General features: G+C 35.7%; 3 protein-coding genes across 10 annotated transcripts; 1 reads left to right on the plus strand and 2 right to left on the minus strand.

Annotated features, from left to right (window-relative positions):
• Positions 1–26: 26 nt before the first annotated feature.
• On the minus strand, positions 27–2,283 carry Shu (inactive peptidyl-prolyl cis-trans isomerase shutdown). Its single transcript, XM_070664472.1, has 6 exons — positions 1,882–2,283; positions 1,525–1,783; positions 938–1,398; positions 681–869; positions 491–602; positions 27–420 (listed from the first exon to the last, which is right to left on the minus strand). Exons 1-6 carry the CDS (start codon positions 2,184–2,186, stop codon positions 136–138), a joined length of 1,611 nt encoding a protein of 536 aa, XP_070520573.1. The 5' UTR covers positions 2,187–2,283; the 3' UTR covers positions 27–135.
• A 384-nt stretch (positions 2,284–2,667) lies between these two features.
• LOC139107138 (odorant receptor Or2-like) lies at positions 2,668–7,530 on the minus strand. 3 transcript variants are annotated; one of them, XM_070664482.1, is made up of 7 exons: positions 4,960–5,865; positions 4,524–4,793; positions 3,942–4,410; positions 3,570–3,669; positions 3,232–3,354; positions 3,015–3,170; positions 2,668–2,795 (listed from the first exon to the last, which is right to left on the minus strand). In XM_070664482.1, exons 1-7 carry the CDS (start codon positions 4,988–4,990, stop codon positions 2,745–2,747), a joined length of 1,200 nt encoding a protein of 399 aa, XP_070520583.1. In that variant the 5' UTR covers positions 4,991–5,865; the 3' UTR covers positions 2,668–2,744. The 3 variants fall into 3 exon arrangements, with proteins under 3 accessions (XP_070520583.1, XP_070520581.1, XP_070520582.1); XM_070664480.1 differs by lacking the exons at positions 2,668–2,795; positions 3,015–3,170 and adding exons at positions 6,161–6,527; positions 7,059–7,530 and having other exon boundaries at positions 3,207–3,354; positions 5,760–6,046; XM_070664481.1 differs by lacking the exons at positions 2,668–2,795; positions 3,015–3,170 and adding exons at positions 6,161–6,527; positions 6,980–7,063 and having other exon boundaries at positions 3,207–3,354; positions 5,760–6,046.
• Positions 7,248–16,685, plus strand: Mxt (Eukaryotic translation initiation factor mextil). 6 transcript variants are annotated; one of them, XM_070664477.1, is made up of 12 exons: positions 7,248–7,345; positions 9,615–9,730; positions 9,920–10,060; positions 10,135–10,304; positions 10,381–10,570; positions 10,867–10,938; positions 11,862–11,922; positions 12,109–12,403; positions 12,611–12,890; positions 13,008–13,129; positions 14,706–14,818; positions 14,878–16,685. In XM_070664477.1, exons 2-11 carry the CDS (start codon positions 9,622–9,624, stop codon positions 14,808–14,810), a joined length of 1,545 nt encoding a protein of 514 aa, XP_070520578.1. In that variant the 5' UTR covers positions 7,248–7,345; positions 9,615–9,621; the 3' UTR covers positions 14,811–14,818; positions 14,878–16,685. The 6 variants fall into 6 exon arrangements, 5 of the variants coding, with proteins under 5 accessions (XP_070520578.1, XP_070520574.1, XP_070520579.1 ...); XM_070664474.1 differs by lacking the exon at positions 7,248–7,345 and adding exons at positions 7,844–7,941; positions 8,035–8,171 and having other exon boundaries at positions 14,706–16,685; XR_011546471.1 differs by having other exon boundaries at positions 13,008–14,631; positions 14,706–16,685.
• The last annotated feature ends 28 nt before the right edge of the window (positions 16,686–16,713 follow it).

Below are 16,713 nucleotides of genomic sequence, written 5' to 3' on the forward strand. Positions count from 1 at the left end.
AGAATGGTGAAATATGCAAAACGAAGTCTTTGTAAATTATTTATTATATAGAAAATACAGTATAAAAAAACAAGAAATACTTCATTAAAACTTAAATGTAATACTCTTTGGTTGCAATTTAATAATATTGTAACTTCATGCTTTGCTCTTTTGAATATATATAGTCTCTTTCTCATTTCTTGTAGATGTAACAACATTCAGTCCTAACGTAGCAGCTTCTTCACGTACGATGTCATACTCTTTCTTTGTGATTCCTTCTGGAAGAGGTAGTCTCATTATCTTTTTATTATCGATCAAATTTGTACACAAATCACGTATATTTTTTTGAAAATCGGAATCTTTTTGTTCTGCATTGGATTTAAAGCATTTTTTCCACATGCGTGACGATATTTCGTTATACTCGACACGTTTTGCATTTGCCTAAAAGACGAGAAAAATGATTGCAAAGACATCATAATTTTCAAAATTAAAAAAAATTGGTTTAACTTACCGTCTGAATTGTTTTCGCAATTAATTGATTTTCCGGTTCCATGTCGTAACCTTTTTTCAACTTTATCAATGCATCGTCGTAGTCTCCAATAGTCAGCAAAGCTTTTCCAAAGCTAGAATAACACCAAATTTTATTACACTAATTTAATATTTATACACAATTAATTTAATTAACCAATAACAATACATACTGATAGTAGGTTTTAGCTGTAAATATTGGCGTGCTCTGCAAAACTGTGCAAGCTTTAAGAGGCATATTTAATTTGTTATAACAAAGTCCAAGATTAGTGTAGGCTCGTGAGAGAAGTACATTCATTTCCTCTTCTTCTGAATTATTTTTCAATTGGACTACCTCCAAATAATTAATGGCCTTCTTATACCTATAAAAAGATGCATTTAATAGATATAATCACACATTTACAAAAATTTTACAACGTTTGATATTTACTGGTGTACTGCCTGTCTATAGTTCATTTTTGTAAAATATGTTTTAGCAGTTACAAGCATATGGTTTATAGGCTCTTTGACACAATTAAATGCCTGTTTCTCTTGTAAAGAAAGATCTTGATATGTAAGTGCATAGCCATCATCATGATAATCAATCAAATGAACGATGAATACTACTTCCTCATTTGGCGGAATACGTGGTGGACAACCCATAGACTTAAAAGCTAAATCAGGATGTATTAAAAATACGGATATTTCATGCTTTTTCATAGTACGCACTCCAATTTCTAATCCAGGTAAGAGAGCATTTTGACTTAAGCGAAAAGTCCTTGGTTGTCCAGACACATAAGTGGAATCAAAAGGCTCATCTCTGTCTTCAAAATACCCAATATAATGAACAACAACTTGTCCATTTTCAGGTATTACTTCTCCAACACCCTTTTGTTTAACATACTTCATAACCTAAAAACATAATTTTATTAATCCTGTTAAAATATATCCATCTTATTTAATTGCAATTGCATATTAATTTATTAGATAAAAAAAAATATATATAATATTTAAAGAATACTAAAAATTTAAATTTACTTTTCCATCTGCAGTCAACTTGGTCATTTTTGCTTTCAGCTTTGAGAAGCTCAGGCCACAAAGAGTCACACCTCCACTATTCTCTTCCATATTATCAAGCTCTTCATCATCATCAAAGTCATTCATGTTCAACATATTTAGCATTTCCTCATTGCTGTATTGCACATTTGACGAATACCCAAACTCATCGTCATCCTCTTCCGCATTATCAAGATGTTCTCCAATTTCGAAAGTAATTCCTTCTTCTTTCATCAAATCGCTGAAACGATATAGCCATAACAAATGCGATAATACGAAGCCTGCTCGCACGACCGGGGATTTAAGATATATAAATTTATCGTTACAGCCTCCACATACCTGATTTTGATATTGTTCATTATTGTTGGTTGCGTCAATTCTTCAACAAAATCCTTTCTTAGATTACTCCACCTTTTATGTGATTTTACGTATTTTTGCGTGCTTCCACGTGTGCACTTGGCCGCTTTGTGCTTCGTAAGTTTCAGAAGCATGTGGCGGTTGACTCTAGAAGACCCCAGCAGATGACAGCACCTCCCGAGTCCCGATTTGCCGGCAGCCCATCGGCGCAAGCAGATCCTTGCGTTTCCTACTTTAGGACTGTTTAAGATTCCTCTGGATTGACAAGAGTCCTTAGCAACAATCATAATCGATGCTTCCTGGATCTTACTCTTAGCTGACGCAACCTAGGGACTGGAGAACCAGTCCTGGACTTTCTCTGGCTCCTTGTCAGTCTCTCTACACACGGTCGTGCGAGCATCTCGCTCTCGATTACGCGACAAGTTGCGCACTTTGCGCCCACTCTTATACATATATGGTTATCTAAATATATGTATAATACGATCATTAAATACGCAGTGTTGATATTTATCTGAACTATATTCGTTAACTGAAAACTGTGTTAGTTTAAATTAATAATGTATGTTTCATATTTTATAACGCATTTATTAAACATTAACCGCAAATTATTTCGGAAATATCTGTAGTGTTAAAATATCGTCGTTATAACGCAATTGTTTATTCATTACTTTGTATAATTAATTTATAATGTAATAGTTATACATATAATCGTAATTAATCCCACTCAAATCGAATTAGGCAAACATAAAATAGAGAGATCACACACTGCTCATTCAAAGTTTAATTAGCTTTTTTTTTTAATATCTGAAACGTTCATTGAATTTTCGGTCGATTAGCATTTAAAATTATCGATTGGCGAGCAATACAGACACATAACCGGCTGATGTTTTTATCAGCTGGAAAAAAAGAAATATAAGAATTATAATAAGTATAAATGAAATAAAAACGAAAGAAATAATATATATGCATAATTAATTTGAAGATCAAACTTCGATCAGCTTAATCGCTAATCAAACAAAAATTTAACAATTTAATTCTATATTAAAATCATATAATAAATTAATCGTTGACCAGTTGCATTTTCAGTAACACATAAGTGAATTTAAAGCACTCACACTACAAAACATAGACAATGTCAGTGGACATATCCTGCCAGCAGTGATGTAAAGTGGTTTCTCAGCTCGGATCATAATTAACATCAAGTTTTTTGCTTCATTCGGCGTTCTCAAATACCACGCGTAATTATACACCGCATAAAATATTCCTTCGGCCTGTAAATTTGTTGCATTATAAGATCAGAGTTTAAGTTCGTCATTTATAAGTAATACTTGCTTTAGCTATAAGAACCTCTCCGACCACGCAGTACAAACACATATGAGCGAATGTATTAACAAGAATAGAAACAAGCCAGCAAACTCGCATGAAGGAAACATTTTCGCCAGTTCCATCAATAATCTAGTCACATTAACATATTTTCTATCAACATTTATGATTGGAACATTGATTTTAACATCTTAATGAAATTTGTTTTCGATACGCGTGTACACGATTTACATGAAAAAATGTAACGAAAGCCATTGTAATCCATTGTAACAAAAAATTGCGCGTGCAATGGACATTTAATATTATTACAAAATAAGCTCACTCTTTTCTCCCGTTTGGCAACTTACGTTAACTATTAGAAATCCTTGTAGACAAAATAACATAGCGAAAAATACCAACAGTGTCAGAAGCATCAAGTTGAACGTATTGTCAATGACGTCAATAGACCTACGTTAAAAAATATTATAAAATTGATCTATCTCGATCAAACAGAAAATTTTTTTAAGCACGTATTTTATTTTGCAAAAATAACTGCAAGTAAAAAATATCACATGGAATATCACTAAATAATTGTATCTGAATCTTCTTCACACACGCGGTATATTTCAGCGACTGTAGTCAAACCGCCACGCTACTTTCTCTCTATCTTTTTTTATATTACTTTACATAATGATAGTGCAAAATACGCAAATCATATTATAAATCGAGTTTAATACAACCTTATAAGACGCAGATGATCCTGGATATTGAAGGATAATCCGGTATTAAAATCTTTAAAGCTGTTCAAATTGAGCAAACGCTCTTTGAGAATTTCCAACTGAGCGCATATGTGAAATACGAGGAAACTAAGAAAAGTGTCGATGCCCGTATACGAAATCGCAGCCATTATGATGGATAAAGCTTGGGCGGTGATGACGAGCTCGTAGTACGGGGTTTCCGTAATGTCACGTAAGAAATACGTCTGCACCAACATCGGTCTTCCCGGATCCGTCAGGTTTGTCAGATACCTCGTCGTATAACCAAAGCATGGTGGAATAATAAGAATGATGCACGCTAAGACCATCATGATACATCCAAATATGACTGTTATTCTGGCGATTCTCGCTTGCTTTATCATAGTGTCACGTTCCCGCGTCGTTTTTGTCCTGAGCCAATCTTTTATGACCATGCTTATGACCGGTTCGAGATCTTCGGCGAAAAATGCAAAAGTATCGAATTAATAAAATATTGCAGAGCGGTAATATATATGTATATATCACAGTGATATTTAAAATATATTTTTATGGAAAGAGAAAAATTACCTTTCTTGTGGAACCACATGATGATGAACTTCAGCACGGTTACTGAGAAGGGTAGGCCGATTTGCATATTGTCTGCCATTGCCATCATGTCTCCCCAGACCCTCAACAATGCTACTAATCCAGGTACAACCGATGAGAAGAGCATCATTATACAAATAACGATGGCGCGGAAGTCCGCAAAAAATTTCTGTCGACGATTTAGCTTTTCATCCGGCCAGAGACCGACAATCTTTAGAGAAATCCGATTTATCCCGATTGCCCAATCTAAGTCTGTAAAATAATTATGATGTTAGTGATAAAATCGACAAATGGAGAACGACAAAGTAATCAGAGCAGAAATTAAACATTATATTCGCAATGTTCGCCTAATATCCCAGCAGGAATAGCTCACATTAAATCTTGTACTTTAAAGATAGCAATAGAAAAATATAGACACCTGTGTGGGCCAGTTTCTTAGAGCTGTCCATGATTAAGACTAAACGAAGACTGGCATTTTTTTTCTTAATGAATTTAGCGTTCTTTTTAGCTTCTCAAGGTGCACGTTACGCATGCTCACGGAAAAAGTTCCGAATCGCACGTGCTGAGGTGCAAAGTACAGGCGCTCGTAAATATTTCAGATATTAATGTCTGTCGCAATTTTTTTTTTTTACGGGAGGGGTGCGCAATTTCTCGTTTCTCCGAAACGAATTTGTGTACCCCGCCTATACGGCATCGCTAAACAGTCTATGAATATCTAAACGGGTGCAACGCCCTCAAATTTTCCTGGGGCGCTTATTATTAATTTATTCTTTTGTCTAGTCGCTTTGAGAAACCTGCTCTTTTTCAACAATTTGCATACTCTAAAACTTTAACGGTATTTTTCGTCAAGCGAACTTTAACACAAAAAACTGTTGCATCGCCACGTAGCTTTACGACACGTCGGGCAGCGTATGTTCGTAGCTGCGTGAAAGGGCCGAAAGACAGCAACCATGAAGTGGACTAATCGTCACGAAAGTTAATAAAGTAAGATAAATGTACCGTTAAGTAGAAAACGCGCTGGTTAACGCAGCGCAATAAAAAAATTAAAAAAAAATACATTTGTGTACTTGAAGTTAATAGTTATTAAACCGAGTGTGAAAGAGACGACTTTGACTTATTAACAAGTGATTGCAGCATTTAAAATGTGAGTATAATTAATTGCCGATTATATATGCGGAAAATTAATTTAATTTCGTTTATACGAAAAATTAAACTTACTTTGCAAAACATACGGATAGCGTCGTGGAGAACATTTTTTCCGCGCTGCATCATGCAAAGTTTCACGGGTGGTGCATCGATAATGATGCATTGTTATAGCAACGTGAAAAAGACAACGAACGGCAAGGCGAAGTACGGGGGTTTTGCGAGAGTTAAATGAGACAGGTGTTTTAGTTTATGGGCAGCGTTCCTCGGTGAAACATGCAGTCGACGCATCGCAGTGGAGTGGAATCGACGTGCTGAAGTAATTTTGTATCTCCCTCTTGTGTCTCGATAACATACGTTCACTAAAAATAAAATAATAAATTTATAAAATTATTTTAAGGTGTATTTCTTATTCAATATTATACTGACTTTATGCAAGACTGATTGCTAGTCAGTATGATAAAGCTCCAACTTACCAAGCATAATGAATAGAAATGGTGCGAGTCCAGGTAGATTTCTGCATTGGCAGAATAAGATTTTGCATTTTGTCGATGCAGAATTATTTTCGAGACCAAGAAGAGGTCTTCAGAGGAATTAATACGATTTCATTTGTCATGCAATAAATTGTTCATGACATCTTTTACATCCATAGTGCAACAAATTTAAATTGTGCTGTTTTAAAGAGCCGTAATTTTGAATGCAAATATGATAAAAAAAATCGGTCTTTATTCGATCGTGGCTCTTCGAAAAGCACGGCAGACCACAGAGTGTTTTGCCGAGAAAAAAATCCTTCTGCAGTAATATTTGTACAACTTAAGAAGGCCGTCAGTTATGAAAGAGTATCTAGAAAAATAAAATAGAAATTATATAATATCTATTAATAATTCTAGCGTCTCATCTGATGTATATTAATTAACACTAAAAGAAGTTATAGTTAAATAACTCATTTTGTCTAATGATTGACGACTATTGACATATGTGGCATGTTTTAAGATATCAGTAATTTACAATTAAAAATAACTATTTTAAAATAATATGTATATACATATGATTTATACATTGTATATTTGTACGCTGAAAAGCAGATATGGCGACGGCAGCTAGCGAACGCGACTTTAGCGTCGTGTGCGTCGAGTTTCACATATTCGCATGTATTATATCCCGCGCCGGCCGGATTGCCGAAGACTGATTCTCCCCCCCGTTCTCTCATCCCTTGTCTCTGCCGCCTAGGGTTACGTACGCTAGCCGCTGTCGCCGCAGAAAAACGCTATATATCTGCTTTTCGGTATACGCACTACTAAAAAATAAAACATATATCTGATTTGAGGTCGGTTATAACTCCGCCAAAGGCAAATCGAGGTACTTGGTACTAACAAGTCTGACGAGAGAGTATCAGCTGATCCTTTGCTTTAGCTTTCCCCGCTTTCCCCGCTTTCCCCGCTTTCCCCATGGCGCGGAAGTGCCATTTTACAAAAGACGGATGTTCCATTAGTTTTAATACAGCGGGGACAGCGGCAGAAGGCAGCACTATCGGCCGCCATTATGAATTTAGCTGCACCAGTGTATGCAATCAGTCCCCCAGCCTGCCCCCAGCCGGACGATCTTCGTGTCGTTGATCCGTTTGCTGTGTACGGCCGACGGAGCGGTGGATCCCGCGAGAGGTACGTACGTCGGAAACGTGCGACACGCGGCTTCTTGTTTTCTTACGACGGTGATGCGTCGATGCCGTCGTCGCGGGTGGCTTTCTCGTCCGGGCGTCCGGCCTCCATATCCGGAGTTCCGCGCGGAAGGAACCTCGTCGCCGCGCCGAGCGCGACAGCCGCGCGAGCGCGTGCACGTGCACTCACACGCGCGCGTAAAACGCCAGAAATAATTTTCCCGTGTCTGTATACTAATAGATCTATTTGCCTACTTGCCGCCGTCTGCACTCCGCACTTTTCTTTCCATCTTTCTTTCTCTTTCTCTCTCTCTCACGTGCGCGCGAAGGCGGCACGCGAGTTTACCTTATCGCCGAGTGCAAAAGGTGCAACTAGGTGCGAATGGATCCGTCGTTTTCAATGTTGCTCGTCTCTTCGTCTTCCTCCACCTTCCTCCCGACGATGTCACCCCCTTTATATTTTTGTTTCTCCACTTTCGTCTTCTCTTTCTTCCACTGCGTCACGCAAAAGATACGCAGTAGGTTTTCCTCACGCGGGAAAACGTCGAAACTGTTCCCTTCTGCAAACTGACCTGCTACATTGTACGCTTTAATCGCTGGGTACGATCGTCTATTTCTCTTGTTCTTGTTTGATCTTTTTTCTTTGCGACCGTCTCAAATTACGTTTCTTTTCTTCTCTTCTACCGTTTTAAGATTCGTCGGGGTGCAAGATGTCTCACGGTTATTGAACACCGTGTTAATTAATGCGATAAGAGATTCTGATGTGATTAAAAAGAAATGTAATGACGATAATATATTTAGACTCAGCACAAAGGGCGGTTTGTATCACGGTACATAAATTGAATTGTCTAAGCAAATTGCATGAATTGGCGTACGTATGTATTAAAAATCCCATGTTCTTAACAATTTATACCAATTATTTATATTAACAATGATGAATAATCATAATTGACAAATTGTTATAGCGTAAGATTACATTGAAAGTTTCTTGCAAACTGGCACGTGTTGCATTCGCATTAAGCCTGTGCTTTACTGGCGAAACCTGCTACAGTAACTTGATCACAGTTTAGCGACAAACTTCATCAGAAATTACTAGGAAATCAGCGTCAGTCGTGTCTGCATCATGTTTCACTTGCTTCGTCTTACCTTGGCCGTGAATTGATAGTAAACTTGAAACAGTATTCGACAAATTCACATTCTTTTCAATTTCCAACGTCAATTTTCATCAAAATTGTATAGAAGGTACTCCAAAATATATTTGAAAGTGCCAATTTCACCAAACGTTATTTACAAAATTATGTTATATTATTATTAGCATCTCGTGTACATTCGATTTTATATTGAACTTGTAGTCTCTCTACCGACAAAATTTATAACAGACAAATACTTTATCGAATCTGTTCAATAGATTACGTAAAATGTCCTGGCTGAGCCAAGTTACAATGTTATCGTAATGTATACTTAATTGTATACATCATTTTCTGAAACGCGAAAGGTTTCGCCTGGACTTTTGTAGCTCGATTAACGCGACAAAACACAGCCGTCGCACGTGTGTCACATGGACGAGGTATATTTTTGGAGGATGAGGGTGGCAAGGGCGAAGAGCCCGAAGTTCCATTACCGCTCCCTCATGCCGTCTGTTTTGCTACTCGCTTCGCTTTCTTCTCGCATGACTATAGGGGAACATCGCGACGTAAAAAAAGATGCAAATCAAATTATTTCTGTTACAGTGACGATTTGAACGAGATAACGATTTACCGTCGCCCTTTGTATCTTCGAATAAGGTCTTTGTTATCGCCACGGTCTCATTATTGTCTAGATATGGAATTCCAAGCCTCGAAGTTTACAGAAAATTATTTTTTTTTCAATAAAAAAAACATTTTTCAAACAACGCTCTTGGTTTTAAAAAAAGTTTTCTCTTGCGAAAGAAATTAGAACATTGTGATATTCACGTGTTGCTCAATGATCTGTGTCATACAAAAGAAATGAGTTTATTGAAAGGAGGTGGTGTAGCAAAAAACCTTGGCCTCTTCAGAACGAAACTTTCATGTAATACTTTCTCTTCATAACAAGCATTTCTAAACGGTTGATGCCAGTATCAAGTGTAGGAATAGCACATTAATATATCTAATAATACCGCTTAATTAATATATTCCTCTTATTATAAATCGTTATTTAATAAAGTAGTTTATATTGCATTAATTATAATACAATAATTTAAATATTGAAGGTTTAAGTTTTCTTTGTCTAATACGTAATGATTTTTGTTACAGGATTACAATGGCTACTGCACAATTAAACAGGGCCAGAACGGTAAAGAAGCTCGAAAAACCACGGCCGCTTAAGCTTAACCAGCGCAACTCGACCGTCGATGGGCGGATCACGACTGGTAAATCTTTTTGCATTTATTTTTCAAGACGCGCAATCTTCTGCAACGATAGTCTTTTATAAATATTTTTTTTTATTAGTTATAATCTTTTTATATAAATTATTATAAACATGTTAATTGCGTTTGTTCTTTCTGGAATCAGATCGGTGATTACTCTTTATTAACTTGTTGTCTCTTTCAACTTTTCAGTAGAGGATATAGTGTCCTTAATCGACAATGTTGCAATGCAACTAACCAATGGCTTCCATGATCGAACGCTGCAATCGAATGTGATCTCTATGTGTAGTCACCTGAAACTTTACGCCAATCAGTTAGAAGCTATTTACAAAGGTGAATAATTTTTTATTATATATTAAAAGTATATTAAAACTCAGTTATTTGCATATAACTTTTCTTAATTTCAGATCAGCTGGACCGGGCCTTTGTGGCGATCAGAAATGGGAGCCAAGACGACAGATTAGATCTGATGACCAGGGTTTATTTGCTGGAACTTATCGAGCTGCGAGCAAAACAATGGCGTCATACTGATTCGATGGACGTGTACTATATGCAGAAGTTGTCACATCTAGATAATGTAAATGAAATCACATATGTTTTTGCGGTTATTAAGTGTTCGAAACTGTAATCAAGGTTTTTTTTCGTTTTATTAGCTTACTGAGGTAGTTCCCGATACACCTACGAACTTGTCATCCCCGCTATTGACCTCGCCCACCTCGGCACCGATATTGGGACCCGGCGAAGTGATCAAAAACAGCGGAAAGTTCGCAAAGCCTACGCGTATCCCGGGAAAAAATTATTGCAAAGACGAGGTCGTCATTCGCAATAGCGATTCGGGAAAAGGTAACTTAATTACTTTCATTCTCATTATACAAAATTTCCATCGAATTAAACAAATTTGATTCTCATGGGTCAAAATGCAGCGCGTACTGTTGTTTTAATATTTTTATTACATTATTTACAAGTTTATTTGCAATATTTTTTACAATATGATGCGATCGATAGGGATTGTTTGTGAGACGAAAGCAGTTATCTGATTTTTTCGTAAAGTGAAAACAATTTGGTTTTATCATAAACTTTTAATTATTTCTCAATTATGTTAGCCGTTCTATTGTTAAATAATTTGCACGAAAATACAGTGATGGGAATAAAAGGGCGGCGAGTTCACATGATAGAAGAGCTCAGCCAGACGATCATCTCCTTCCAGCGAGGTAAAAAATGAATGATCCGCCAGTGGCTTGTCATAGCATTTTGTGCTCATTGCATCGCAAAAACAGTATTAATCGATCGAGCAAAGCTCTCATTTTTGTCCTAAAAAACACGTCTAATATCTCACATTGAACATTGAGTTTGATGTGGTAAATTTGTATTGCCTATTGTTTTTGAAACATACATATGTGAAAAAAAAATCACATCTGTAATAAGAAAGTCGCAACCAATATTTTTTATTCGATCGCTCTTAGTTTGCATGATAAAGCTATTACCTAACCAGCGTGACCAGGCTACTATTGAATTAGTGTTTTAGTTTTGCAACGTGATCTACTAATTGGAAAGTGCGAAGCACGTCAGCTTTCTTTCACGTGATGACATAGAAATCGTGTTACACTTTGCAAAGATAACGTTGATTAAAAGAAAAATGTTTATTTTAGTCTGCAAAAATTATATAGATAATTTTTTTTTTCGTATCTCTTTAATATAATGAGTGTATATCTCTAATTTATAATGAGTGAAGAATATGAATATTGCGCGCTGCGTTCGCAGTTCTCAACCGCTGAATATGTATGCTGTATTACCAGTTTATTAACGCTAGGTCGACAGATGAATATAGCGGGTTCCATGTGGATAGAAAAGTTGGTATTTAAGTAATATTTTGACGTTTTCGTTAATATCATATAATTCAACGCGCAAATAGCTCTCTATCTTTTATTAAAATATTATTTACAAATACGTTATTTTACTTACCTTGCTTTGGCGATATCTTAACAGTATTTAAAATCACATTTTGTTTAACATATTAACCGTGCCATTGGACTTGTGTTCAAAGATGTTAACGATAACTACTACATAATTTTTTGTTAATGGATACCGATCTTGACAAGACTGCATTACTAATACTATGTATCTTGATTTGTAGTAAACCCCGGAGCTAAAGAACGACTTGTCCAAATCACGGGAACGTCCGAGGACAAGATTCAGTATGTCTAAATAATACATTTATAATTTAGTTGAAGTATACTAATGGAATTTAATAGAAGTTAATAGTAATAATAAATGTATTTTTCTTATATTTAAGATCTATTTGATAACAGCACGAGTTTAGTGAATCAATGTTTGTTACTGTCTCTGTTACATGTCTCTTATTTCTGTTTCCTTTGTTTTAGTTATGCGAAGGATTTAATCAAAGATACGATACAACGAAATGCATCGCCAGTAAGACTGGAGCAAAATTCCGGCGGCGAGAAGGGTGCAATGGGCGGTTCCAGCTCCTCGCTCAACAGTAGTGCGTCAGATGAGAGCAGTCGGCTGCAGCAAAATCAGCAGCACAACTCTCGTCTGCGTTCGTCTCTTTTACACAGTCTTTCCACCAATGACGCCAGTATAGGCGAATACAAGTACACTGTTACTGTCGGTAACCAGTCTCTTAAAATTACAGGCTGCAATCTTGATCTTGTCAGGGTAATAATAAGAGCTTATATATTATATGATTTATGCAGTTTTATTAAATTTTAATAATAGTTAAGGTGTTGATAAATTGAAAATTTACTTTCATATTTCATATCAGCATCTAATTCCATTTATATAATTTATATTGTATTTATTTGATTGTATTTTGTTTCCTTCTGTTATTTTTTTTTTAATTTCTATGAACTTTTCGATCTATAGACAGCAAAGCTGGTGCTAGACGAACATTTTTTGGGCGATCCTGAAAGCTTTACCAGCGGAATAGAATATTTTAACTATGAGGACGAACCCAATTTCGGAGGCATAACCACCACGTCTACTCCCATGGTTCACCGTACACCGTTGTCGCCGTTGGACAATATCACCGCTCCTACTTCTCTAGGCCGAGAGTTAAGTGTGGATAGCGCCGCAACCTCCTCGGAGAGTGAAGAAACTTACAAACCGCGTCCGATCTCTGAACAGCAAATCTCGACTCAACAAGGTTTATTTAAATATAAAAATATATAAGTAAAGTTTAGTCCACTTGACTTTAAAATTCTAATCGATCAAATAGTCAGTACGTAATAAATTGTAATTCACGATTTTCAATTTTTTTCAGTTCCAGAAGCGAGAGAACTTACGTACGAGTTTCTGCTACTGTGTGCGTCTGGACCGTACGCGAAGCGGCCCCCTGCCGATTGGGCGCGCATACAGAAGGAATGTCCGAATATAGTTCGTAAGGTACCGCTATGTGACAGGAACGCCAATCATATACCGTGCAAAACTTTTCGCGTTATTCTTCCTTTTAACGCCGCAATTTAATACTCTTATACAACACGTAATATTCACTACATATACATTAACGTCATACCAAGAGAGTGAGAAATATGTCTTTTAAAGAATGCCCTGTGTTACGAGTGTGACTCTTGCGGTATTTAAATTAATCGCATGCATTTAAATGAAAGAGTAACAAAATGAGATCTGTACTGTTTAATAATCACAGATCTCTGTATTTTTTTTTTGTTTAAAAGAAAAAAAAACGTTTGCTTTCTATGAGGGAGGCAAGATGAGACTGAACTGTACTTAACAATTAATTGAAGAGGGTAATTGAGTGGAACTTATCTTTAACGTGTGAATCTCAATACTATCTCACATATTAAAAAACTTTAGGAACTCATGAGGTACATGATGTAGATTAGGTTTTAGAGCTTTTGCAATAATAGACTTATTTAAAAAAATTCTTCAAGACCAAAGAAAAGGCTAGTTAGTTTTATGTGTGATACATATATATACTGCTTTGTTTTTACATTGTTTACTTGTTTATGATTTTTTTTTCGAAAATCTTGCGTATTAAATATGCGCAATTGACTAAATGGATTCGCAAAATAATCGTAGATTGTTTCGATATCCATTGTTAGTGAAAATCATATAATATGCGCGATGTAAATTGAACATTTATAATATATGTAAACTACAGATTTTCTGTATTCACAGTAAATTTCTGAATGTAGTCATAGTCGCCAAAGACGAAAATTTAAAGTTTCAAAAACTGTTGTGCTTAGTTTAATACTTTTTTGATGAGTTAAATAAGACTTAATTGGGTTGTTATGTGAAACAGTCACAATATCCAATATTATTGCGTACAAAGTTTTATGTAGTGTAGTGTAGTAGTGTTAATTTTTGTATTAAGATCTGAAAGTCCATGTTCCTATGTTTCAAATTTATAAGTATATATATATAAGAAATATTTTTAAACTTTTCTATTATACCGTTATATTCTTAATTAATGTAAATGATTTTTTTTTTATATTTTTGTTATTTTTGAAACCTTAGAGATATCACATTTCAGTACAAGATTGTTTTATTTGATCTTGTATACAGAGGCTATGTATGCAGATTAGATTAATGACGAAACTAATGCTGTGTGCTAAATTCACGTACACATTGTATTTAATAAATGAGTATTGCATAATACGCTAACTTGGGCGTTATTCGTTAACAGAACAAGCGGTAGTTTACACGACGCTCTGTGACTGACATATTGCTTAGGTAGAATGCAGATTACTAACATTTTGGAATACATGACATTTTTACGTGCACATTAATTGTTAGATTGAGAAGGCCTCGTGTAAAATACGCTTGTAACGTGTATAATTTTTTAAATTACTGTCTGCATGTACTCTCACACAAGCAATTAATTCTTGGCTTTTCAACCGAATCGAAGCATGCCGCTTGCAACAGAGGTAAGGTAATGGGATTATTGCTTGTTTATATCGTTAGATTAATTTTTGAACTAATTTATTTTTTTTTTTTGCAGGCACCGATTCGCTGGTTCGAACCGGAGGCGTACAAAGCCAAGCTAGCAGCTGCTGGTCCTGTTGCGATATTGCCGATTGGCGAAGCGGAAACCGATCCCGAGTGAGGCCAGAGGTAAATTTGTTGCCTTCTTCCCGTTATCCTTTCCAATCTTAGTGACGAGAATTTTTCAGAAAACGACGTGTGTGTGCTGTAATGGTCTTGTCGATCAAGACAAACAAGAATTAGAAAGAAGACGAGACATGGAAGTAAGAATACCAGGAGAGAGCGTAATGTTGCGGGGATGAAGCTAAAAGAGCAATAATAGAAATAAAGTCATCAGTCACTGAAATGAACAACTAAGATGACAGCCGAGCAATTTCTCCTTACTTCTCCAGTTCATACTCTTCGCCCTTAAGTACAATTTACGCTCCCTCTTGATATTCTTATCTCCATGAGACAAGATGTTTTTCTCGAGAGAAAAGAAGCATAGAGGCAAGAAGTACGACGAAGAATTTCGTTGATGACGATATTTCGAGGAAAACATCAAAAAACGTCTTCGTCGAGTTTAAATATATCTAAACACGAATTTTCGAACTTCATGTAATTGATATGCTAGTCATTAGAGTGAAAAATCGTTCTATTTATTCATTGAAAAATTATCGCATATCGCGATTGGTTTCTTCGTTTTTTCGATTAATTACACGTTATTTTTTTCAAACGTCGATACTGTACGGCACGCACGCGACTTGTAACATTCTGCCGCGGTCAATCTCAAAAAGCGTGCAAGAACGTTTACGTTACGTTTAGTTATTAATGTCGAAGAAGGGAAAAACGAATGTCAGATTTGTTAAAACCACACATTGAAAGACAACTGTTAACTTTCGTACGTGTAGTTGCGATAAGATTTGTAGTATTAGACTGAATTAAGATTGCGCATTGAGAGGAGAGGAGAGGTGAAGATATATCTTTTATATGCGAAATTATTATTTATAACAATTTTTGCTATTTGCCCTCGAACGAGAAAGCACTTCTCGTGGTCTTGATGGGAAAAAGATTAATCGTGAAAGACTAATATGTACTTTAGAAGAAAATAAGGTATAAGAGATTACACTTTACAAAAACAAATCCCGCGCTTTTGTAAGTAGCCATTCGAAAGTTCGTCGGTGAGATTTCAATTCCGTCGTGTAACGAGAACGTTTACACGGCGGAGGATGGAATTCGTAATTTTTAGCATAGTCTAGTCTACCTATTTCAATGTAGGAATTACCTTCTTTTGGTATTTACTCTGCTGTGACGCAATAACCAAAAAACTTTAGAGAGAGGAGAGAGTAAAATTTTTTCGAGAGTTTATATTTTATATACATTAAACGGAAGCGTTCGTATGCTACGTGCAATATATTGTCGTGAAGGTCGTTTTGTAGCTGGTAATTCTCTTTATTCATTGTGTAATCAGTATAAGGTAATTGGAGAATTGCGCAAGGGAGCATTATCAGCAAGCAGGATTTTCTATCCAGTGTTGTTTTATCTCCAGATTCGTTTTAACGAATTAAGGCTTCTTTGTAATATTGGAACTGAAAACTCGCAGATATTATTCTGACCAGAAGCCTTGATTCGGATATTATTTTAGAATTAAAAAAATCACAATGGATAAGCCACCGTTACCGATAGTTAACTTGGATACGCATATTCAGAAACTAGAATTATAACTTCCTTCGCGCATCGTGGAATTTTATTGCACAATGTTTAGGACACTTATGTTCGTTTTTAAGTTTTTACACAATTTAATATTTATTACGGATTTACACTCTATTTACTTGAATATTAAATTATATATATTTAATTTACATATAAATAAAAATTGTTTTATTTATATATAAATTTTATATGTATATATAATTTATTTTTATTGTCTCTAACTAATTGCACAGTAATGTAATAGTATTATAATGCATTATTGTACCTTGTCGTTTATAATAATAAATCAACAAAGTCAGAGACACGTACGTCGTTCCTCCTTCCTTCGGATA

Source organism: Cardiocondyla obscurior, linkage group LG12, assembly GCF_019399895.1.
Source record: "Cardiocondyla obscurior isolate alpha-2009 linkage group LG12, Cobs3.1, whole genome shotgun sequence".
Classification (NCBI taxonomy): Eukaryota; Metazoa; Arthropoda; class Insecta; order Hymenoptera; family Formicidae; genus Cardiocondyla; species Cardiocondyla obscurior.

Bases quoted from the DNA above. Each gene is read 5' to 3' on its own strand.
- LOC139107138 (XM_070664482.1), bottom strand. From the start codon at position 4,990: ATGGACAGCTCTAAGAAACTGGCCCACACAG. The intron at 4,411-4,523 runs GTAATTTTTCTC...TTTTCGCCGAAG, and splicing joins CATGTGGTTCCACAAGAAAG to ATCTCGAACCGGTCATAAGC. The intron at 2,796-3,014 runs GTGAGTGCTTTA...CTTTTTTTCCAG, and splicing joins CATTGTCTATGTTTTGTAGT to CTGATAAAAACATCAGCCGG.
- Shu (XM_070664472.1), bottom strand. From the start codon at position 2,186: ATGATTGTTGCTAAGGACTCTTGTCAATCCAGAGGAATCTTAAACAGT. The intron at 870-937 runs GTAAATATCAAA...ATCTTTTTATAG, and splicing joins TATAGACAGGCAGTACACCA to GTATAAGAAGGCCATTAATT. The intron at 603-680 runs GTATGTATTGTT...GTGTTATTCTAG, and splicing joins ACAGCTAAAACCTACTATCA to CTTTGGAAAAGCTTTGCTGA.
- Mxt (XM_070664473.1), top strand. From the start codon at position 9,622: ATGGCTACTGCACAATTAAACAGGGCCAGAACGGTAAAGAAGCTCGAA. The intron at 9,731-9,919 runs GTAAATCTTTTT...TCAACTTTTCAG, and splicing joins CGATGGGCGGATCACGACTG to TAGAGGATATAGTGTCCTTA. The intron at 10,939-11,861 runs GTAAAAAATGAA...CTTGATTTGTAG, and splicing joins GATCATCTCCTTCCAGCGAG to TAAACCCCGGAGCTAAAGAA.